At 39.5% G+C, this 21462-nt stretch overlaps 10 protein-coding genes and 1 non-coding gene across 13 annotated transcripts; 7 read left to right on the top strand and 4 right to left on the bottom strand.

Annotated features, from left to right (window-relative positions):
• Positions 1-1035: 1035 nt before the first annotated feature.
• Y110A2AL.7 (FAD-oxidase_C domain-containing protein) lies at positions 1036-1665 on the top strand (the record flags this gene model as incomplete). The annotated part of the gene is made up of 3 exons (NM_061981.4): positions 1036-1198; positions 1242-1408; positions 1458-1665. The coding sequence occupies 3 exons, from the start codon at positions 1036-1038 to the stop codon at positions 1614-1616; spliced, it is 489 nt and encodes a 162-aa protein (NP_494382.1). The 3' UTR covers positions 1617-1665.
• Positions 1666-2594: 929 nt separating this feature from the next.
• Y110A2AL.6 (uncharacterized protein) lies at positions 2595-3214 on the top strand (the record flags this gene model as incomplete). The annotated part of the gene is made up of 3 exons (NM_061980.3): positions 2595-2757; positions 2804-2958; positions 3008-3214. 3 exons carry the CDS (start codon positions 2595-2597, stop codon positions 3170-3172), a joined length of 483 nt encoding a protein of 160 aa, NP_494381.2. The 3' UTR covers positions 3173-3214.
• Positions 3215-3837: 623 nt separating this feature from the next.
• On the bottom strand, positions 3838-4920 carry Y110A2AL.4. 2 transcript variants are annotated; one of them, NM_061979.8, is made up of 4 exons: positions 4573-4920; positions 4363-4529; positions 4164-4316; positions 3838-4092 (listed from the first exon to the last, which is right to left on the bottom strand). In NM_061979.8, the coding sequence occupies exons 1-4, from the start codon at positions 4733-4735 to the stop codon at positions 4030-4032; spliced, it is 546 nt and encodes a 181-aa protein (NP_494380.2). In that variant the 5' UTR covers positions 4736-4920; the 3' UTR covers positions 3838-4029. The 2 variants fall into 2 exon arrangements, with proteins under 2 accessions (NP_494380.2, NP_872032.1); NM_182232.6 differs by lacking the exon at positions 3838-4092 and having other exon boundaries at positions 4104-4316; positions 4573-4916.
• Positions 4921-5412: 492 nt separating this feature from the next.
• 21ur-12599 lies at positions 5413-5433 on the top strand. Its single transcript, NR_050911.1, has one exon.
• Positions 5434-7270: 1837 nt separating this feature from the next.
• On the top strand, positions 7271-9291 carry K12H6.7 (FBA_2 domain-containing protein). Its single transcript, NM_061978.3, has 3 exons — positions 7271-7706; positions 8000-8614; positions 9044-9291. The coding sequence occupies exons 1-3, from the start codon at positions 7606-7608 to the stop codon at positions 9171-9173; spliced, it is 846 nt and encodes a 281-aa protein (NP_494379.1). The 5' UTR covers positions 7271-7605; the 3' UTR covers positions 9174-9291.
• A 3699-nt stretch (positions 9292-12990) lies between these two features.
• Positions 12991-15647, top strand: K12H6.6 (TLC domain-containing protein). 2 transcript variants are annotated; one of them, NM_061977.5, is made up of 9 exons: positions 12991-13057; positions 13145-13300; positions 13593-13748; positions 14155-14280; positions 14331-14419; positions 14471-14579; positions 14625-14745; positions 15281-15354; positions 15417-15647. In NM_061977.5, exons 1-9 carry the CDS (start codon positions 13004-13006, stop codon positions 15459-15461), a joined length of 930 nt encoding a protein of 309 aa, NP_494378.1. In that variant the 5' UTR covers positions 12991-13003; the 3' UTR covers positions 15462-15647. The 2 variants fall into 2 exon arrangements, 1 of the variants encoding a protein (NP_494378.1); NR_149262.1 differs by having other exon boundaries at positions 13004-13057; positions 14625-15354; positions 15417-15461.
• Positions 15619-16328, bottom strand: K12H6.8 (DsbC domain-containing protein). Its single transcript, NM_061976.4, has 3 exons — positions 16174-16328; positions 15791-15942; positions 15619-15746 (listed from the first exon to the last, which is right to left on the bottom strand). The coding sequence occupies exons 1-3, from the start codon at positions 16325-16327 to the stop codon at positions 15657-15659; spliced, it is 396 nt and encodes a 131-aa protein (NP_494377.2). The 5' UTR covers position 16328; the 3' UTR covers positions 15619-15656.
• Positions 16329-18050: 1722 nt separating this feature from the next.
• On the top strand, positions 18051-18614 carry K12H6.5 (DsbC domain-containing protein). Its single transcript, NM_001377737.2, has 3 exons — positions 18051-18226; positions 18281-18426; positions 18476-18614. The coding sequence occupies exons 1-3, from the start codon at positions 18052-18054 to the stop codon at positions 18560-18562; spliced, it is 408 nt and encodes a 135-aa protein (NP_001364797.1). The 5' UTR covers position 18051; the 3' UTR covers positions 18563-18614.
• A 652-nt stretch (positions 18615-19266) lies between these two features.
• On the bottom strand, positions 19267-19820 carry K12H6.9 (uncharacterized protein). The gene is made up of 3 exons (NM_061974.6): positions 19654-19820; positions 19445-19596; positions 19267-19399 (listed from the first exon to the last, which is right to left on the bottom strand). Exons 1-3 carry the CDS (start codon positions 19808-19810, stop codon positions 19313-19315), a joined length of 396 nt encoding a protein of 131 aa, NP_494375.2. The 5' UTR covers positions 19811-19820; the 3' UTR covers positions 19267-19312.
• A 134-nt stretch (positions 19821-19954) lies between these two features.
• K12H6.4 (Cystatin domain-containing protein) lies at positions 19955-20517 on the top strand. Its single transcript, NM_061973.5, has 3 exons — positions 19955-20140; positions 20197-20336; positions 20381-20517. Exons 1-3 carry the CDS (start codon positions 19966-19968, stop codon positions 20465-20467), a joined length of 402 nt encoding a protein of 133 aa, NP_494374.2. The 5' UTR covers positions 19955-19965; the 3' UTR covers positions 20468-20517.
• A 597-nt stretch (positions 20518-21114) lies between these two features.
• Positions 21115-21354, bottom strand: K12H6.10 (uncharacterized protein). Its single transcript, NM_061972.2, has 2 exons — positions 21269-21354; positions 21115-21214 (listed from the first exon to the last, which is right to left on the bottom strand). The coding sequence occupies exons 1-2, from the start codon at positions 21348-21350 to the stop codon at positions 21165-21167; spliced, it is 132 nt and encodes a 43-aa protein (NP_494373.1). The 5' UTR covers positions 21351-21354; the 3' UTR covers positions 21115-21164.
• Between the last annotated feature and the right edge of the window lie 108 nt (positions 21355-21462).

Genomic DNA, 21462 nt, shown 5'->3' with positions numbered 1-21462 from the left:
ATTTTTGCCCAATACATCTGTGAATTTAGAAAATTTGATTTGAGTCCCGCGTAAGCCAAATTTACGTTGACTTTGGCTAGCTGTATCTCTCCAGTAATCAATGATAGAAAAAGTTGTCAACTAACAAATTGTTGAGCGTATTCTGATTAACAGATTTTCAATTTAAAATTTTGCTCTATCTGTCAATGTTGTCCTATTATAACCCTTTGAAGTTGTCACTTTGTCAAGTGTAATCCCACACTGGTATAAAAGATATAGCAAAAGTTAAAACTAAACAATTATTTATCAGAACACGCTCAACAATTTGTTAGTTGAAAACTTTTTGCTATCTTACATTACTGGAGAGATACAGCTAGCCAAAGTCAACCTAAATTTGCCTTACGCGGGACTCAAATGAAATGTTCTGAGTTTTCAGATGTATTGGGCAAAAATGGAAATTATATTCTTACATCTCACAATATCAGCTTTTGAATGGCATAAGTTTCAAGCAAATCGGCCACCATAAGTTTACGGGGCTCCCTAGTAAGGTTCAACATCACCTCCAGGTGAATATGAAGCATATCTGCCTGTTGAGTGAAGCTATATTTCCACATCACTTGCAGCTGACACTTTTAGGGTAAATACATGGCGATGGGCCAGTTAGCTGATTGTGAGAAAAAAATTCCAGCTTGAGAATCCGAGCAACCATCCTACAATTCTGGTAAGCGTGTTCTTTCCAAGTGACTAAGTCCACGAATAAGTTGAAATAATTGATCGGCTTGAACTTGGGCCTCCTGGTGTAAAAAGAGTGATCTGCATTTCCAGATGTCAGAAAAAATTTGCCATCATAAAGGAACCTCTGACATGTGACATCTGGGGGGGGGGGGGGGGGGGCCAACACCCTGCTTGGCTTCCGTAGTGCTCCCATCTCTGTTGAAAATCTCTGGGAACTACATCGTAAACCCGCCCTCGTGATTCGATTTGACACCGGCATAATTCAATTAGCACCTTCTACATATCTGTTCGAATTTTTCATTCTTCCAATACAGCTTTACCATGCTATTCCGCCCGCTGTTTTTCATATTTCTCATCGTCAACTCCGATGCTCAACGGTTTGGTTCGGCCAGATATATGCTCCAACACCACCTCGACGTCTTCCAACAATTTGTTGACGCCGGAAACAAGAAGTGGCTGAGAGTGATGATGCCAGTGAAGCATAGTAAGAACAGTTGGTCATCAATTATCTTTCAATTTAATTTCAGATTCCGATCAAGAACTAGATGACTTCATCAAGGCTCACAAGTCGATGAAGTTGACGGCAAAAAGTGCAAAGTACAGCGGCACTGGTAATAGCCAGTCTGGCATCTCCGGAGTGGTGGAGTACGCGAGAGGAGGCGCCACTATTCTGCTTGAAATGGTTATTGAGAAGGTTCAGATCAAAGCCTCAGATCTCTTTAACTGAAGTTACTATATTTCAGAATCGCTCCAGTCTATCTTCTTACATGTTCACAAGTGTCAGGCCAGTATCAGTCCCATCCCAACGTAATTTCCATGTTTGTCTTGTGGGATTCCTCTGGTGCTACCTCTGGCTTGTTGATGTTATGCCACCATCTGTTGAGGATGTCTTTGGAAAATAATTTTTGTTACACATATTTTCGACAAAGATACATGAATCAGTTTTACTTTTGCTTTTTGGATGTCTTGATGTTTCCTTTAGTAACCAATCAGTTTTCAGAGCTTGAACAACTGAGGGTAGATTCACATCTATGGATCTATGGATCTCACCTAGGACAAGGACGACTGATGACGCCAAAGTTCCACCGTTTCGGAGAATATTGAAAAGTCAAAATATCTTTCGTTTTCAGAGTATAGGCAGCTAGGGTAGATACAGGGTTAAGGACCTCGGCTGAAATGAAAATTGACGACACCTTCAGAGTTTAAAAGTTCGATATCTTACACGTGGATATAGATCTCACGACATCCCCAGAAGTCAATCAGCCACCACCTGCAGGAAACAGACATGGGGCAAACGACACTGCTTCAGATGATGCTATGTAGCTGTCATCCCTAGGGTTTTCGCATCCGACATCTGCAGGGTGGATATAGCCCTCCGTCGAGTTCTGAATAGCTAAAAACGGTTGTTAAGCAATGTAGTGGTCAACAAGATCCTGCTCGGCTTCCTAATACTTGAACAGAAACAACTTTCAAACACCTGGATTAAGTTAAAAAGGATTAAAGTACGATACTTTCTTCAAGCGCTACGCACTGCGGATCTGGGAGTCAGGTACACTGGCTGGTGGTGATCCCACTGGGCTGTAATTTAAGCCACGTCCTAGCCGGGGACGGTGGCCGATAATCCAGTCGTGGATTGCTCCACTTCCCAATAGACGTTGGGTGAACCTAGGCCGGACTTGAACTCGTGACCTCCAGATTGCTAGCGGCCACCACTACCGACTGAGCTATTCTGCCCCTGGATCTTCAATGCCACGCTGCTCCTTCCTCTGGGAACCACATCGTAAACCTACGATCCTTATTCAATTTGACACTGGTATAATTCAATCAGCACCTCCTTCATAAGCATCCGAGTTTTCTTATTCTTCCATTACAGCTTCACCATGCTCTTCTGCCCGCTGCTTCTCATATTCCTCATTGCCAACTCCAATGGTGAACCCCTACCACCGGACATGAAGGATCTACAAAACCACCTTGACACCTTCCAGAAAGCCGTTGACACCGGAGACAAGAAGGCTCTGCGCGAGATGATGCCGGTGAATCAAAGTAATATTTCATGACCAGCAACTACATATGTATCTTATAACTTTAGGAATTTCCGAGGAAAAGCTAGATGAGTTCATCAAGACTCGCAAGTCGTTCAAGATGACAGCAAAAAGCGCACAGGCCACAAGTTCTGGAATCACCGGAAAGGTAGACTACGCCATAGGAAAGGCTACTCTTCTGCTCGACGTGGTTTTGGAGAAGGTTCACCTGAAACTCTCGGATCTCTTTAACTCAAGTATCAAAATTTCAGAGTTCCTCTAGTCCATCTGCCTACAAGTTTGTGAGTATCAGCAAACAATCAATCCCTTCTCAACGTCGTGAAATCCCTGATTGTTTTTACACTCTCCTGATAATGTGCCCGTATGATTTAATTGTTGCTTTGGCACAAACTGCCGAAAACGTCCTTAAAGGATAACTATATTTGTACTTTTGGCTCGGATGAATTTGCTTTATTGTTTTTTTTTGTTCTCGTTGGAAACTTGGATGTATGCAGATCAATTAAAGAATGTATTCAAAGTTTCAACAGCCGTCTCCTCAGTCTTCATCTACCAGTGGAGTATAGCTAGCCTAGCAGCTGACATTTTTAGGGTAGATACAGGGCGATGGGCCTTACTATTAGCTGAAAAAAAACTTCCAGCTTGAGAATCCAAGCAACCAACCTACAGTGCTGGTATTGTTTATTGACTTTGATAATGAAAAATTAAATTAAAACCCGAATAGATAATTTAGGCTGGCCCGCAAGAGCCGTACCTAAATAGCAAAGAGGAAGCAACATAGTTCGGGTGTGCTTTTTTTTTGGTTCGGCAACTTCGGAAACAAGTAGCTTGATGTGTGTGCAACGTAATGCGAAAATATGGTTATTTGGAAGCGGGCAAAGTTTTTATTGAAAATTTTGAGAAACCACAGGGACTACGTTAAAAAGTCTTAAAAACGACCTTGCAACTTCTATAGAACCCCCTCGGATTTTTGAAATATTTTCTGCAGCCATGTTAGTGTTAACTTCAAACTACAATGTTTCAAACTCTTCATTTATTCGTCTGAAGTCAACTATAATACGTGGAATATCGGGTGCTCCGATTTTGAAGTTAGCATTCAGCACCATCTTAGGCAATATGATTCACCGTGTGCTTATTGGAAAAGTAGGTCGTCCTGTATTCAACCAGTAGGCGTCGGCTGCTTTATTTCCACCTAGCCAGCTGGATGCGACGGGTGCTAAAAATGTGGAGATGTCGGCTGCACCATGTGCACCTGGAAAAAATGATGCTGGTGCATTTACCACCATATCCCTTCTGCAGCTGCTTCAACTCTGGAGATGTTGCATGCCTTGACTGAGTTCCAAAAAACAACAAAATGAAATAAAACTGATTTATGTATCCGGGCCAAAAAATTCAATAAAGTTATCTTACAAGAATTTCCTCGGCACTGCCTGGCAAAACATCAATGAGATGGAGGTAGCACGCGACCAATCCCAGCATACAAGTCGGGAAACTGCGTCGTTGGGAAGGGACCGGTGGTGTTCTGATACTCGCAAACTTGTAGGCAGATGGACTAGAAGGGCTCTGAAAATTCGGAACTTAAGTATAGAGATCTGAGTTTCAGCTGAACCTTCTCAACAACTACTTCAAGCAGAATAGTACGGCCTCCTCTTGCGTACTCCACTACTCCAGAGATACCAGACTGGGTATTACCAGTGCCGATGAACGTCGCGCTTTTTGCAGTCATCTTCATCGACTTGTGAGCCTTGATGAATTTATCTAGTGTTTCATCGGAAACTGAGAATGAATTAGAAATTAGTTGCTGACAAAGTATTCTTACTGTGATTCAACGGTATCATTTTGCTCATCGTCGCCTTATCTCCTGCGTCAACGGCTTTCTGGAAGATGTCAAGGTGGTTTTGGAGTATATTCTTGACCGGAGGAAGAAGTTGAGCATCGGAGTTGACAGCTAGGAATATGAGCAGAAGCGGGCGGAAAATCATAGAGAAGTTGCCAATAAGGAAACTTCAAGGCTTATGAAGGGGGTTATAAACGGAAGATAATGGTACCACATTATCTGTTTATGATTGTTAAACTAGTGTTTGAATACATGTATTTATTGATTAAATAGGCCGGATGGAGAGAGAGGAGATAGGTCACCTCTCACTCGCCAGCTGATGTATAGAATGAATATAATCAAGGGTAGAACACTAGAGGGAGGCCAGATGGGAAATGCGATAGTAATAATAGAGGGATAGTAAACAATAGAACTGAACTATACGTTCACAGGGTGCTAATCGAATTATACCAGTCAAATCGAATAACTTGCGTGGGCGGGTTTTTGATGTGATGCCAACTAGCTAGGCTCCACTTTGAACAACTGTAACTTCCGATACTTTTTTTCGAACAAAAACTTGTACGCCAACTTTAAAGCATTTTACTAAAAGATAACTTATAACATGTATTTCTATCACATTTTTAGTTGCAAATTTATGTTTAATAAGTACACCTTGTTGGTTGTTATTAATTTTTACCAAGGATTTAAATTAATCAAAGATATGTAACCCCCGAGTTAGTCAAAGATATGTGCGTAAACATTTTGGAATTCTCAGAAATCTCATGATGAAATTTGGCCGTTTCAATCTGTGCTCTTTGAGTAGCTTCAAGCCATAACCTCAGTTTTTTTTCTTCAACTTGAGATTATTTATACATTTTTGAACTGAATATAGTGAAAAAATTAACAAACCACCATCTGCTCGCGAATTCTGGCGTTTTTTCTTGCTTCAATAATTTCGGCAATTACTACAGCAAAAAAAATTCCAAAAGCATCCGAAGGAGAGAGGAGACCACCATCCGCGACCATTGATTGGCTAGAGTCAGTCGAATCGGCCATCTAAAAGAAATAAGTTTGGAAATGGAATAAATTTGAGAGAAATAGTTCATACCGATGCCACAGCTGATGGTGATGCTGCCTGGCTTTGCTGATCCGTCTGAGGAGAGGGAATACCTGCATTGGCGACCATTGATTGGCTAGAGTCAGTCGAATCGGCCACCTAAAAGAAATAAGTTTGGAAAAATAAGTACTTTCACTCAATAATTTGATCATTCAAATGATTGCCCATCTTGGCAATCCTTCTTAAAATGACAGTTATAAATAAAATAGTTTAAAAAAAAAATAGAAACAAACAAAAGTCACCCAGTTAAACCATAAAAAGACATTTTGCTCGTTTTTTTCCACCGGTGGTTAAGAGAGAAACTAAATTAGGCGCCGATTATTTCATAATGATAGTAGATCAAATATTATCAATGTAGGTCTAGTTGAGAATTGTGCGAGAAAACGTTGAAAACACTGAAATCTATGATTGTATGATGTTCCCTGGCCATCTCGAATTTCTAATTGTTTTCAAATCAATGATCTTCCTGTATCATGAACATTTTTTCAAAGCATATTTCGCAGGATATTATTGAGAGAAGATGTATGTATCATTATTCATTATTCGAAAATTATGTCGGTGTTCACGAATTCCACTTTTCACATCATTATCAGGTAGACTTTTTCACTTTTCACTTGAATTTTAGTCAACTACAAGTTTTGACTATTTATTTCAACTCACCTTTAGACTATTAAAGGTGGAGTAGCGGCAGTGGTTAAAAACCACTCCTCTGGTCCCAAAATATTCAAATATCGTGATAAAACGTTTGAAAATTATATTTGAAATTTAATTTAAATTATTTATATTAAAACATTGTAAGGGTCGAAACATGCGAAATTTTTTTAAATTTCCTCAAAAGCTCGTATTTCTCAAAATTTTGGCAGTCTGCCGAAACTTTGACCGGAAATTAAGAAAAATTTGTTTTTTGTAGTGTTTTATTATGATATTCGGTTGTTTTGGATCATTATAAGTGCATTTAGACAAAATCCCCACTGGCGCTACTCCACCTTTAAAAAGAAACAAATGCCATTTGGAAGATTGCAAATTGTAAAAATGCTTGCAAACAATTTAGCGGCACAGGAACCCTTTGAATTAGAAAACTACCTTCTTTGTTTAAATTTTTGCCCCTCTTGCAGTCAGATACTGTTTCCTCGTGTTCATAGATCGAATCTGAAAAACTCGGTACTTAGTGTCGATTCGGCACTTCGGCACTTTGCAAACACATTTTGCTGAAAAACTGGATTTTTTGTACGAAAACGCGGTTTAACGCTTGCTCGAATACACTGAAATGTGACCATTTAGCAGATTGAAAACAAAACTGTTCTAAAAATGTTCGAAAATGTTTTACCGAAGTTTAGAAAAATAAGAGCTGAGTTTACCTAATAACGCAGCACCGTTGTTACACTTTTATGAGAGCGTGAGCAATTGAATTTTATATATTGAAACTCATTGTAACACTTTTTGCACAACCCTATTTTTTGGTAATTATTGATTGAGATGAGCTCATTTGCTGTTGTCTCGTGGGATGACCTCTTCAGTGCAATATCTTGTCTTCCCCATTACACAGTACTACCACCGTCTATTCTTCATTTGTCTCTTACGTTCTTTCGGATCGATTCATCCAATTTTTCTCCCACTGGAATAAAATTATATGCATTATTTGATCCTAGTGGCACCTTCATTTGTTCCCCTTTAATTTTATTTTCAGAAATTTTTTGGTGATGCCATTTCATTTTCCACTTTTCCCACATCTTGTCCAAAAACAAATCTGCCAGGAGTTTTGCGATCTTGACGCTCTAATATTCATGTTTGCTTCTGAAAAGTCAAAAATCATAGCTACAAAATCCAAAAATGATGCCTTATCCATCTTGCAAATATGCTTCAGAACTTCCGAAGATCATGATCACTGGTTTGAATTGACAAATCACAATTCCAATTTTATGGGACGAATTTATTTGAAGAAGGCCAAATCTGAGGAAGATTTGCTGAAGCGTGGGCGTCCTTTCACAGTGGAAGTGGATGAGTTGAAGATTCCGTTTTGGTGGGTTTTCTTTCTTTTAAAACAATTGTAAAAGTCGTATACTTACATATAACAGCCGGCAGAAGCGTTTGGCTTAGGCTTAGGCTTAGGCTTATGTTTATGTGTGGGCTTGGCGTCAGTGGTAAGCGTCAGCTCGCTACTGACGCTATTTAGGCTTAGGATTTTCCGGTTTTTTTGATTTTTGAGGGGGTTCCAGTCGGCTGATCAACGCGAATTTTTCTCGTATTCCGTTTTGGTGAGTTTTTAATTTTAAAAGCATTGCAAGACGTTGTAACTTCCAGAACTTTTTTCAGTGTTTCACCAGTCACCAATACATTTGACAACAAGAAAAAAGTTTTCCTTACCTTTCTCGGACCAGTGAAACAATTTCACGAAGCAATTCATCTTTGCATAACTTCCTTATATCGACCCACACCATACAACAAGTATGAACTCACTACAAATGTGGACGATCTCACTTGTACTCCTGACATTAAGAATATGAAAGAGAGCTATTTAGCGACTATAAAATCTGAAAGCCTCAATGCAAGCACCATTGACAACTTTTTATCTAAAAAAACAAGCATTGAAAAGCTTACATTAGGAATGAAAGTTCTCGATAATTTTCAAGAGGATTCAGCTATATTTCGAATGAAATACTTTTGGTTCACTTATTCCCTAGAGCATGCTCCAATTGTGCTCTCCAAGTTTCAAGGAACTCATTTATGGATGACCGATGCCAATATAAAAAATGAAGATATCATTTCATTTTTGAACACTTGGCAAAACTCGGAGTGCGATCGGAAAATATTTGAAATAAAGGTTTCTGAGGGGATGAATCCTTTGAATCCGGATATTGTGTATGAAGATATTGACGTCAGCGATTGGGATCCTGCAGAGAGACCGAAAGAGTTTAATTTTGTGTCGACGTGAGTTTCAGCCTTATTGCTTCAAAATCCTTTCAGGTTGATGCATCATGTCCTCACTTAACTTGGCAAGCTAATATCTGTGTTTATGTTTAAGTTGTCACTAAGTTGCCAACTACAAAATTGTTAAGAATTAAACGACCAATATTTGGTTAGTTGAACATTTTCTGATAGAGCTGAAGTCAGCTGAGATACGTGCTCACGGAGTTGAGCAAGACATGGTGCATCGACCTAGATTCTCTCACTTGCAGCTAGCTCCGGCAGTTTTTATGAGCGGCTGGGGCTGAGTTTTGAGCAAGACAAGGTGCATCAATTTATTTTTTTTTTTAAAGATATTTATGAATTTTAATTACTGATTTATTGCCAAATTTTTTGACAATCCCAAAGCCTGCCAAAATGCAAGTTGTCAAAGTTTAAGTTTTTTTATTTCAGATTTTTCCCAGAAAACTTCAACAAAGTCTATGATTGTTCCACGTGGATGGATATTAAAAGATCTGGCGACGGAAAAATAGCATCAATCTGTATCACTTCTAATGCATTCAAATTTCTTGTCTGGGATTGAATTTGTTTTCAGAATTTTCTCATTGCTTTCTGGAACCCTTAATTTTTATTTTGTACATGTAATGAAAAATAATTGAGTTTATATAAGAATGAAGCCTGTAAATTAAATTTTTCATTTTTTGAGCAAAAAGTGTTGTAAATTTCACGCTTATATAAATACGAGTAGGCATAAGGCAGGCAAGCAGGCAGATCTAGGAAACCTAAAAGGCAATAAGGCAAGTCTTGGCAGCCTAGTAGGTAGGCAGACCTCAGCAGGCAGGCACATTCAGCCTAGAAGGCAAGTATGAATGCCTAGGCAAACTAGTAGGTAGACACCTCTGGAGCGCCTAGAAGACAGACTGGATAACCTGAGAAGCCTAAAAAGCAAGAATGCAAACTTAGGTAGCTTAATAGGCAGGCAAGGCAGGCATAGACAGTCAAGTAGGCAGGCAGCCATCTTCGTACCTACGCAAGTTTCTTGATTTTTTCTATACATTTTCCAGCACTTGTTTGCTATTTACAAGCTCCATATTTCCCAGCAGCTGAAGCTGACTGAACTGAAAATAATTACTCGAGGAAAAATTTAATTTCAGAGTGGGGGAAAAGCTCGAAAAAAAAACAGAAGAAGTTGTCAACAAACCTCCTTTTCCATTTTATTCCCCCCGTCATACACACTTTTGGTAAACATGAGACAGCAGAAAAATAAATTTTTTCCGTTTTTTTCTTTTCCACCTCCCTCTCTATCTCTCGAATTTTTCTCCCAACATGCCAAATTTTCCCCGTTCTTCGCAGTTGGCTGACTAGCCATGTTACTTTGATGTTTATTTTCTGATAAAAGGTAATGATAAAGAGGTAACTCTTATCGTGTTTTGTTATTAACTTGATAATTATGTTGCGAGTTAGTTAGGGAGCTCTATGTATATGCAGGAAATTAGATAAAATTTTAAAATTTTAAAACAAATTTCGATTAAAATTCTAAAACTCTTGAAACTGCCAATTTGTCAGTCAAAATGTTAATTGACAGTTTTAAGATTTTACCTGTTCAACTCGTCTTATTTTTACATAAAAAATGGCACGTTTTCTATTCATTTTTTCAACTGAAAACTCATGAAAAGGCAAAAGCTGTAAAATTTGGTCGATGCATCATGGTCGATGCCCAACTTTGACAGCTCAGATCTCAGTTAGTTTTGGTTTTATTGAAAAGTTGTCAACTTATAAAATAATTATCAGGTTTTTTACAACAATTTTATAGTTGAATGAATTTTGATATCTTCAAAACCCACTGAGATAGACGCTTTCAAAGTTGAGAGAAAGAATTTTGGTCGATGCACCATGTCTCGATTTGAACGTTGGCTGCCGATATCTGCCCTTAAATTAATTTTATTATAAAGTTGTCAACTTATAAAATAATTATCATATCTTTTACTTTATTTTGACAATTAGTAATTTTTGGATATTTGCAAAACCCACTGAAATATATGCTCTCAAAATATATGGACACATTTTCGGTCGATGCACCATGTCCTGCTTTAAAATTTGGCACCCGATATCTTCCCTTAAATTGATTTTATCATAAAGTTGTCAACTGACAAAATAATTATCATATTTTTTACAAAATTTTTGCAATTGAAATTTGCAAAACCTACTGAGATATACGTTTTTGAAGTTGAGAGAAACAATTTTGATCGATGCACCATGTCTTGATTTGAACTTTGGCTGTTGATATCTTCCCTTAAATTGATTTTATCAAAAAGTTGTCAACTGATAAAATAATTATCATATCTTGTACTACATTTTGGCAATTGAAAAATTTTTAATATTTGCAAAACCCACTGAGATACACTCTCAAAGCCAGTAGAGACAATTTCGGTCGATGCACCATGTCTTGTCCGATTTGAGCAATCTATATCTATGTCAGCTTTGGTTTTATCAAAAAGTTGACAACTAACAAAACAATTACCATATTTTGTTCTACCTTTTTTCAATTGAAAATTTTGTAATTTTTACAAAAACCACTGAGATAGAGCCTGTCAACGTCTAGTCGATGCACCATTTCTTGCACTCAACCTTGACAGCTTGTATCTCAAATTTTTTTCATTTGTTCAAAAAATTGTTAACAAAATAATTAACCTATTTTTTACTACATTTTTTCAATTAAAATTTTTTCGATATCTGCAAAATAAACCAAGATCTGGCCCGTCAAAGTGTCTAGCACAAGTGAATAGGCTCATTTTCCCGCACCTATTGTAGTTTGTAGCCTACAAAATAGACCCTATAAAAGAGCAATTATTAAAAGAGTCCCCCTCCTGTATTGAGGAAAAGGGTGTACGTGTCGTAAACAGGTGACGCGCACGCGGGATGGGCGGGAAAATTGCCTGCCTGTGTGGGGAGGGGTGGTTGTCAAGGCCCACAATTATTTTATCGATTCCTTATTTTTTGTCGTGTATAGGATTTTTTTACTTTTTCCTTTTGCTAAAATTTCAAAAAAAAAAAATCCTGATTTTTGCCTTAAAAAGTTAATAAAATATGCCTAAACACATTTTGACAAATTTCAAAAAAACAATTTTTTAAATTTTTTTCACAATTTATTTTTGCAATTTTTCTTCTTAACTTCCAGTCCTATCCCATTCTATAACTATTTTTAATTCATTTTTTCTCAACTTTTCCTTCAAAAATGCCCCATTTCCACCATCTAAAAATATCTCAAAATCTAGAGAGCGAGAGAGCGCAGAGAAAACGAACAGGTGACGTCACTGTGTTGTCGATTCGTAAAAGTGTATTTGTTCATTGGTGAGATGGGAAAAGAGAGATTCTCGGTCGATTCACGGCATTTTTTTGGTGTGTATTTGTGTGTGTAGTTGGCAGTTTTTTCGGTGGTTTGCTTACTTTTTTTGCAAAACATTTTATTTATTTTTTATAATTTTTCAAAGTAATTTTAGAGGAATTAATAATAAATTTTTGTTGGTAAAAATTTTTTTTTAAAGCTTTAAAAATCTGTCCAATAATTGATAATTTTCACAAATTTTGCACAAACTTTTTAAATTCCCTGTATCTCAAAAATAAGTGGAGCCCCTAAAAAAATGTCATTTTAACAATTTATAAAATTTCGAGATAAAAAATTTGTTAGTACATAACTTTTTTGTAGCACTTACGATTTTTGAGACATTTATCAATTTTTTTTTTGATAACTTGAATTTTACTAATCAAATTTTTTTAAACCCCTGTATCTCAAAAATGGGAAGATCTACAAAAAAGTTGTCAACTGACAAAATGCGCTAAATTTTAAGACAAATATTTTGTTAGTTGACAACTTTTTTGTAGCATTTACGGTTTTTGAGAAAATTCCAATTTTTTACAAAATCAAAATGTTCTCAATTTTGCCAATTTCTAGTTGAAATTAATTAAAAATTTCAGCATTTTTGTTAATTTTGTGTCATTTCCCACACTCTAGCTTGAACTTTTTGTTCTTCTTTTTGAAAAAAATAACTCGGTGCGTTTTTTTGCGAATTTTTCCAAAATTAAAAACGCTATAGACGCCCTTTCCAACCCGGCTCGAATTTAATTTCATTGAATTTTTGCTCGTTTTATTCAATTTTCTACATCTCTATAGCACTCTGCAACACATTTTTCTCCAAAAATCCTCCATAAATCCTTTCAATTTTCTTTCTACATCCCATGTGACCCCCCCCCCCGCCGCCGCGATTTCGAAATTCTTGGTCTCTTATCTCTTGCACTTTTTCACGCCCTTTTGATTTTCTGACAACATGTGATATATGTTATATAGCACCTTTTTTTTGCTTATTTTGATGTCTTTAATTTTAAAATTATATATTTTTCAGAAAAAAAGCGCCAATGGGGGACTCCACAAGAATTCTCGATGAGAAATGGGCCAGGGAAATTGCATTGGTAAGTAGTTGAATTTGAAAAAAATATTTTTTAGAGAAAAAAGTCGGTTTTTTTTTCAAAATTATCCATAATTCTCTCAATTTTCAGGTCCTCGTCTCCGTCGTCTTTTTCCGAATTTTGCACATTGTGATCTACCGATTCTTGTTCGGAGAATGGAGGTTAGACTGTCACAACTTCTGCAAGCAAACACATGTTGATAACGAAGAAACCGTGCCGGTGGCAGAGTCGGAGCCCGGAAATGCGGTAAGAATGGGCCTAGCCTTAAGATTAAGAGCATAAGCCTAAACCTAAGCCTGACCCTAGGTTTAGGCTTAAACTGAAAAAATAAAACCTAAGCCTGAAGCCAAAGGCCCAAGGTCCTAAGCCTGAGCCTAACCTTTAGCTTAAGGCCCCAAGCCTAAGCTTAAGCCTAAGCCCAAGCCTAGGCCTAAGCCTAAGCCCAAGCCTAGGCCTAGCCCAAGGACACAAGCCTGAGGACCTAATCTTACGAGCCTAAGCCTGAAACACTAATCCTAGCAAATTTCAAATATTCCAGACAATGTCTACCCTCAAAAAATGGCGAATTTCCAACGAAAGTGTGTCAATGGTGCACTCGGCAATCTCAGGATTCTGGGCCGCCTACGCTTTGATTGTGGACCCGGAGCTCTTCAAAAGCCCAATTTTGTACCATTGCATTGTTGGCAGGAACCTGGTAAGTACCCCCCTACAGCACCCCTATAGTAATCCTACAGTAACCCTACAGTACCCCTACAGTTCCTCTACAGTACCTCTACAGTACCCCTACAGTACCCTCTACAGTACCCCTACAGTACCTCTACACTACCCCTACAGTAGTCCTACAGTACCCCTACAGTACCCTTACAGTGCCCTCTACAGTACCCCTACAGCACATCTACGGTACCCCCACAGTAACCCTACAGTACCTCTACATTACCCCTTCAATACCCTACAATAGTATGTTATACCCCTACAGTGAGCCTGCAGAATGCCTACCATAGTGCACCGAAACTATGCAGTACCCCTACAGTACCCCCACAATACCCCCACAGTAACCCTACAGTACCCCTACAGTACCCCTACAGTTCCCCGATTTCCAGGTGCTCATGATGACTGGCTACCTGCTCAACGACCTCGTCGACCTCATCTGCAATGAACGATCCGTCAGAATCGTGGAGCTCCTCTTCCATCACGTCGTCGTCCTCTCCGCCTTCACTATTTGCCTGGTAACCTCTACTTTCCGAATTTTCATTTAAAAATTCCCCACTATTTCCAGTTCTACGATCTCATGCTAGGCATCGTCGTCGCCGGACTGCTCATGGAGCTCAACTCGATCTTCTTGCACATCAGAAGCTTGATGAACTTGTAAGTTTATAGTCTAGAAAATTTGAAAAATAATTATCCACTAAATTCTAGATATGGATTCGACAAGAAGCTCACCGCATTCCGCGTTACTGTAATTCTGAACATCATCACTCTCGTGGTGTTCAGGCTGATTGTAAATGTTTACATGATCTACTTTGTGGTAGGTTACTTGACGGAAAATTAGTTTCAGCAAGTTAATTTTCAGTTCGCATCGTTCTCGATGAGCCCATGGTACATTGCTTCAACGATCTGCGTGCTCATTCTTTGCCTCGCCAGCTCGAATATGGTGCTTACCTACCGTCTGTTGGCTGCCGATGGATTTTGTGGTAAGCGTTTACAGTAATCTCTATGTAAAGTTACAGTAGTCCTACAGTAACCCTCCCAATTGTACCATAATCCTACAGTAACCTTACAGTACCTCGTACAGTAATAGTCTTAACTCTACAGTACTTCTACAAGGCTTCCTACAGTAGCTATGTTTACTGTAACATAACCCTGGAGTAACTTTACAGTACACATCTACAGTACCCTGGCAGTACCCTTACAGTAGAAGTGTTAACCGTACAGTACTTCTACAGTGCTACTTACAGTAACCGGCATAACCCTTCAAGACCCGTACAGTATTCTCCTCGATGCACCATAATATACTGTACCCCTTCAGTAATCCCCTACAGTACCCTAAGAGTAATGCGCTCCAACTGTACAGTACCCTTGCAGTAAAGGTCTCAAGCTCACGGTATAGTTCTCCCCATTGTTCTCCCCTACAGTACCCCTACAGTAACCCGTACAGTATCCTCCTCGATGCACCATGGCCTACAGTACCCCTACAGTACCCTCATAACGTCACCTCTCATTTTCCAGGCGCAAGCCGTCAGCGACAAGTCCCAGCTAGAGTTGAAACAGAAGTTCCCCCGGAGCATCAGAATTTGGTGAAGGTAAGCAAAATTTCAGTTAACTAAATTTAAAATTTCAGTTAATTTATCGTTTTTTTTTTCAGCAAGTCGTGCAGGGCTCCGACCAAAATGACGGGATCATTGGCTGAAATTTCTTGTTCTCTCTAATTTCTGGATTTTTTTTTGAAAATTTGTAAAATCTGAAAACGTGTAACTTTGAGTTTTAAATTATTTGTCACTTTTTTCTTTTTCTTCTTCTTCTTACAAAACGATAATCATGTTTTTTGGCTGCTTGTTGTTGATTCAAATTGAATAAAAACATTTTTTCGAACATTTTCAAATAGTTATTGCGGTGGTGGCCACTCTCCCTCGCACATGATATGTGTGCAGATGAATCCCTTGGACATTGTGTATCCGGTCGGGCTAGTCGGGCTCTGAAACTCTCAGCTTTTTTCAGATCCAATAAGCTTCAGCTAACCTGAGTAAGGTCAAGGAGTGCATAGTTGAACTTTGGAGCGAAGCCGTCGTACTCTGTGATTGCAGCCAGAGCGCGAGCCCATCGAGATGAACCGTGAGCGCTCAGAATTTGCACTCGTCTCACATCGTTCGGTCCGAGGTAGCGGTCGATGTCTGGAAGTTGGGATTTTGAGGTCTGGTCCGGAGTTCTCCTTGCGATCTACTGAAGAGCGGGAGACCATGCATCAGTTTTCACCAAACTTGTCAGCAGCAGCAGCCAGAACGTGGCAGTTAATCGGACCACAAAGCTCGCTGACCTCACTCATGCTGCCACTGATCCTTCCCTACCAGCTCCAGGCTCTCGAGGCTCTCCAGGTACAGGTCCAAGGCACCCCTCTTACATACCATGTCCAACTGGAATAAGCGAATAAAGAGTTGCCGGTGCCCGGTTACGGTAGGCGCTAAGGATCAGCTTTGATTGGATGTCAAACAACGCTTTCCACTCCGGGGAGGCAACCGAGAAGGCGGTGAGAGCTAGAAGGAGTAGGATGATTCGCATGGTCGGATGGAGAATGAAAATGTTGAAAATTGTGATCCTTTATAGGAAGGAGGCTGATCGAATTAGGTGGGCTTCCATGGGAATCTGATTTTTGAACTTTAAGGGCCTACCAGATAGCTACTAGGTATTCCAGTGGAAGAAGGTATTCTAATCAATACACTGATCCTCAAAAGGATCCAGTATATCAGAAAACCTGGGAGTCGGATCTGAGTGATCAGTTCTACCAGCTTAAAGATCTTCAGGTTTTCATCTACTTCCTGGTTCCCAGCGCAACGTGCAAGTGATCAAAGTGAAGTCCAGTCACAGTAGAAGAAGATATCCTAATCAGTGCACTGATCCTCGGAAGGATCAAGAATCTTAAGCTAGTAGGGGGTAAGACCTGACCGATCTGCCGTATCAGTCAAAAATCTTCAGGTTTCCACCTACTTCCTGGTTCCCAGCACATCGATGTTCCCAGATTTTTTCGTTTTACCTACCAAATTCAATTACAGCCCACCTGAATTTCTTCCTCTTTTTGCTACAGTGATCGAAGATTAGCTGCACCTCAAAATCGGTCAGTTCAAAAGTTTTCTTTAAAACCTGCTTTCCAGGAAAAAAAAAGAGGAAGTGAGCTGGAAAAGTTTCCAGAACTCACAACAGTTGAATCATCCGGCCCATAACCTTATATACGACCTATTTAAGCCAAAATGTGATCCTCCAAGCCATCCATACAGGTTCGGTTGGGGAGCTAATCCAGTCCGAAGACTTCAGTCTGAAGAGAACACCTGGCGTCATACCTGATTAGCACAGAGAAACCTTTTAATCTCAAGTACCATGTCCCGCTTATCAGCCTGTATTTAAACGTCTGTAATGTTCCTGAGCACAACTAGGGTCTTGTTCGGTACTCTCATTTACACTTTTGGTCAGATTCCTTTTACTTCTCCAAATCACATAAAAAAATTGAAATATTCAAGTTTTATTCAATCGTTCACAATCAATGGAAATTAGATATTGGTGGACTGTCTCCTTTGCAGAAATCGTGATGGCAGATGTATCCCTTGGACATTGTGTATCCAGTTGGGCTTTTGTAGCTCTGAAACTCAATTTTAAGTGGTTTTCTCATGACATCTAACCTACTGGTGTAAGCCAGAGATATACATAACGTATTTCTGGAAGGAGAGTGTCCTTCAGGTAAATTCTAGCCATCGCCCGTGGTCCGTCTGCTTCTAGAATTTCCACCAATGCCACACGATTTTCTTCGTCAAAATAGCGCTCGATATCTGTAAGCTGAATTTTTCAGTACTGTGAGAACTTCACCTATGATGTTGACACCCGAGAGGAGAGTCAGATCCGACGGTTACAACAGCGAAATGATTGTAACGCCTGGATGTAGGTACGGAACCCAAGTCACAACAGATGCTATCCTATCAGAAATCACTTACCACCGTGACAAGGAAGAAGTGCACAAAGAGTTGAACGTGCACCGCTCTCATAGGCGTCGAGGATCAATTTCGATTGGATATCAAACAAGGTTTTTCAGTCCCGATTCTCAGCAACGGAGAGGACAACGAGTGCCAGGATAATAGCAACGATTCTCATTGTTGGTGAATGATGGATAGCTGGGCAATATTCCAAGCATATACTCACAGTCCTGATTGGATTAGACACGTTCCCCCCCTCTTAAATTCAATTACAGTCTCCCTATAAATCATCCCACACACCGCCACCATCCTCATCATCCAACGATGACCTCCTCGACAACCATCCTTCTTCTTCTGGCTCTGGTGGGCTTCTCCTCCGGATCCTACATGTCGCAGGAAAACTCTGCAAAGCTGGCTCAACTCCACCTCAATATGGTGCTCCTGGCCTCAAGCTCTCATGAATATGGAATGCTTTACGAGTTGATTCCAAGAGGATATGGTATGCTGGCTTAAACGATCCAACTCTAAAATTCACTGTGAATCAATTTTTCAGACATTGACAGATTCCTGCAAGACCATCCAAATTCCATCACAAAAGTCACCGTCGAGCAAATGCAACCCAGAGAGCACATGATGCCTCTTGCCTCTTTCGAGACTGTCAATGGACAAAAGTTCTACGCAATGTTCAAGCTCACTCCGGTATCTAGAGCTGCTAGAGGGTGCCTTACATAAAAAATCTAATTTTCAGAGCTCATCAAGCCCAACTGGATACGTGTTGTCAAAGGGATTCATCTGCCACAGCACCTTCTGCGCCGGAGAGTTCCCATCAGTATAAGGATAAAATGTTCATAACCAATATTGAATAAAATTTGAGTAATGGAATTAAAATTTTTGTGATTGAAATTTGAAAAGCTCCATTTTTTGAAAATGCACCAGAACTTAACATCGTGGGGACTAATTTCGGAGCCCACAACTATTGAGCTCTCGTACATCTTCCAGGGTGGTCCAAACAAGAAACTTACCTGAAACTTACCTCTCACAGGAGTAGGCCTTATAGGTTTGGATGAATGGGCCAGACATCTGAACGAAACTACGGAATTAGTAGTCGGATTAGTCCTATAACATTTCTGGCAGCTTTTACTGAAATGCGCACTATTTTCAGAACTCCTCAATAAGGTTTGAAGGATGATCCGTTCTTCAATCGCCATGCGTTCCTCAATCGCTATGGCCTAATGCAAGAATAATCCCACTAGGCTTTAACTGGAGCTGAGCCAGAGCCGGAGACTGTGGTGAATTGCGCTACCTTCCAGCTAAGGTAGGGTAAGCCCAGGCAGTGCAAAGGCCTTGAAATTGTGGCCTGAAGATTTGGAGTAACTCAGAAATTAGTTCACTGAGCTATTCCAGCCTTCTGTCGAGCCTCCAGGCCTTCGTTGGTAGGCGAAGAAAGCTCAAGCAATGGATGACTAAAGCATCATTCCCCCGAGTGAATGTTGCTCACCGAGCTCGGCGAGCTCCGTGCGTTTCCCTAACATTTTCTGCTGGAATTTCACAATGTTCATTTATATAATCTCAATCATAAGAGTTATCAAACTGATGGCTGCTCTCCAACGCACATAATGTTGGCACAGATGAATCCCTTGGACATTGTGTATCCGGTGGCGCTCTGCTTGCTCTGAAATCTCATCTTAATGCTTTCTCAACAGCAGCTTTAACCTACCGGACTGAGCCAGAGATACGCGTAGACTCTATCTTGGTGATAACCTCTGTATACAGTGAGTTCAGCCAGAGCTCGAGATCCCAAAGTGCTACTGCCTGCTGTGAAGACGTGAACGTCTCGAACATCGTGAGTTGCGAGATACTGGTCGATATCTGGAAATTGATATGTTTTCATCTCCGGCAGGTCCTTCTTTAATTCTGATAACATACCTTGTCCTCGTGGAATGAGTGAATAGAGAGTCGAAAGCGAATTGGTTTTCTTGGCTTGAAGGATCAACTTCGATTGAATACCGAATAAGGCTGTCCAATCCAGAGCATCGGCCGCACAGAAGACTGTCAGAGCCAGAAGAAGAAGGATAACTCTCATCGTTTGGTGGAGAATGATGGAAAATTTGAGAATTTTGAACTTTTATTCCGATCGCGCAAATCGAATTAGGACGGTTCCCATCACGCCCCCTCTCAAATCCAATTACATCCATCCTATTAAGCATCGCTCACCATCCTTTTCCTCATCATTCAACGATGACATCTCCAACTACCATCCTTCTGCTCCTGGCTCTGGCAAGCTTCTCCTCCGCATTGATATCTCCCGAAGAAAAAATGCAAAAGATTGCCAAAAGAACCATCAATATGGCGATAGGTTGCCTTGAACAGCGTAAAGATGAATGTCTTTACAAATTGTTCCGAAAGGGAGCCGGTAAGCAATAGGAAAGAGGAGAGAAAATACTCGGATAATTTTCATAAAACTTCCAGATGTCGACAATCTGAAAAGATACCCAATCATGGAATCGGAAATTAAAAAGTTTTCGATCAAAGGCAACACAGCTGAAGCCTTGGTTTACCTGGAAAGTCAATATGAGAGAGGTTATTACGTATACCTCTTGCTCGATGAGGTACGTCTGTTTTTATTTTGAAGGTTCAACTTTAAATTTTTTAGAATAAACAGTTGCCGGGTCTTTTCCGAATTTACAGTGTCCACAAATGTGTCACTGACAAGTGCAAAAATGAACAACCCCAATATTAAAGTGTTGATTTAAACTTTTTTGTGAAGCAAATAAATATTGAGCATTCAAACGTTTTTTACATTGTCAGCGTACAAATTTTGAACTACTTCATGAAGAAGCAGTCAAGAATTTGAATTCTTAAAAACTTGTTTCAGAAGTACATAATGACTCCTATATTGATTCTGTGACCCTTCTGCCAACATTTGTCAAAGTTCTGACAGAACCTGTATCATACCTGTCATGCTCAGGGCTAAGAGTCTTCCGGAGAGTGTTCGGCAGGACTGACCAATGACCTGGCATGTTGGGCAAAATAAATCTTATTAATTTTTCCAGTGTAAAAATAAAGTTTTATTCAAAAAAAAAACATTTAACCGCCATGGGGATTGAACCTACGACCTCCTGCTCGGAACTTGTCGAAAATCCCACTGCGCCAGTCGAGCATTTCAGCCAAAAACAAACATTTTTTAGTTTTTAACAATTATCGTAAATTTTGGAACATTTTAAAGTAAATTACAATAAGAGAAAAATGTTTTACCACAGCGGGGATTGAACCTGCGGCCTCCTGTTCCGAACTTGTCGTAAATCCCACTGCGCCATTCGAACTTTTTTTGGAAATGCTCAAAATGTAAGTATTTCTGTATTTTGTTTTAAATAGAATATCAAATTTTGAACTAAATGAAAGCTTCATTCACTCAAAAATTTGAAAAATTCAAGAAATTATTCCGAAACTCCAAAATCATGCTCCGGAACCTCGAACATTGTTTCTTCTGAAAATATTTACATTTTTCGTAGATTTTATTTTAATTTGAAAATAAACTTACCACTAGATTCGTATGTCATAGCAAAAATTGAATGGAAAATCAAACAATTTAGGAAAAATACGAGGAAGTGGAGGAAGTTCATAGCGGTAGTTGGAAATTGGATTTTGACAAGGGGGAGTGGGGTTTATAAATGCATTGATGAGGCTTAATAGGTTTAACTGTGGATTAAAATGTAGACAGATTTAAAAAATTTG

This window comes from Caenorhabditis elegans, chromosome II (assembly GCF_000002985.6).
Source record: "Caenorhabditis elegans chromosome II".
In the NCBI taxonomy this organism is placed as follows: Eukaryota; Metazoa; Nematoda; class Chromadorea; order Rhabditida; family Rhabditidae; genus Caenorhabditis; species Caenorhabditis elegans.
Note: the sequence above shows the minus strand (reverse complement) of the source record. Positions and strands in the feature narration are given on the sequence as shown.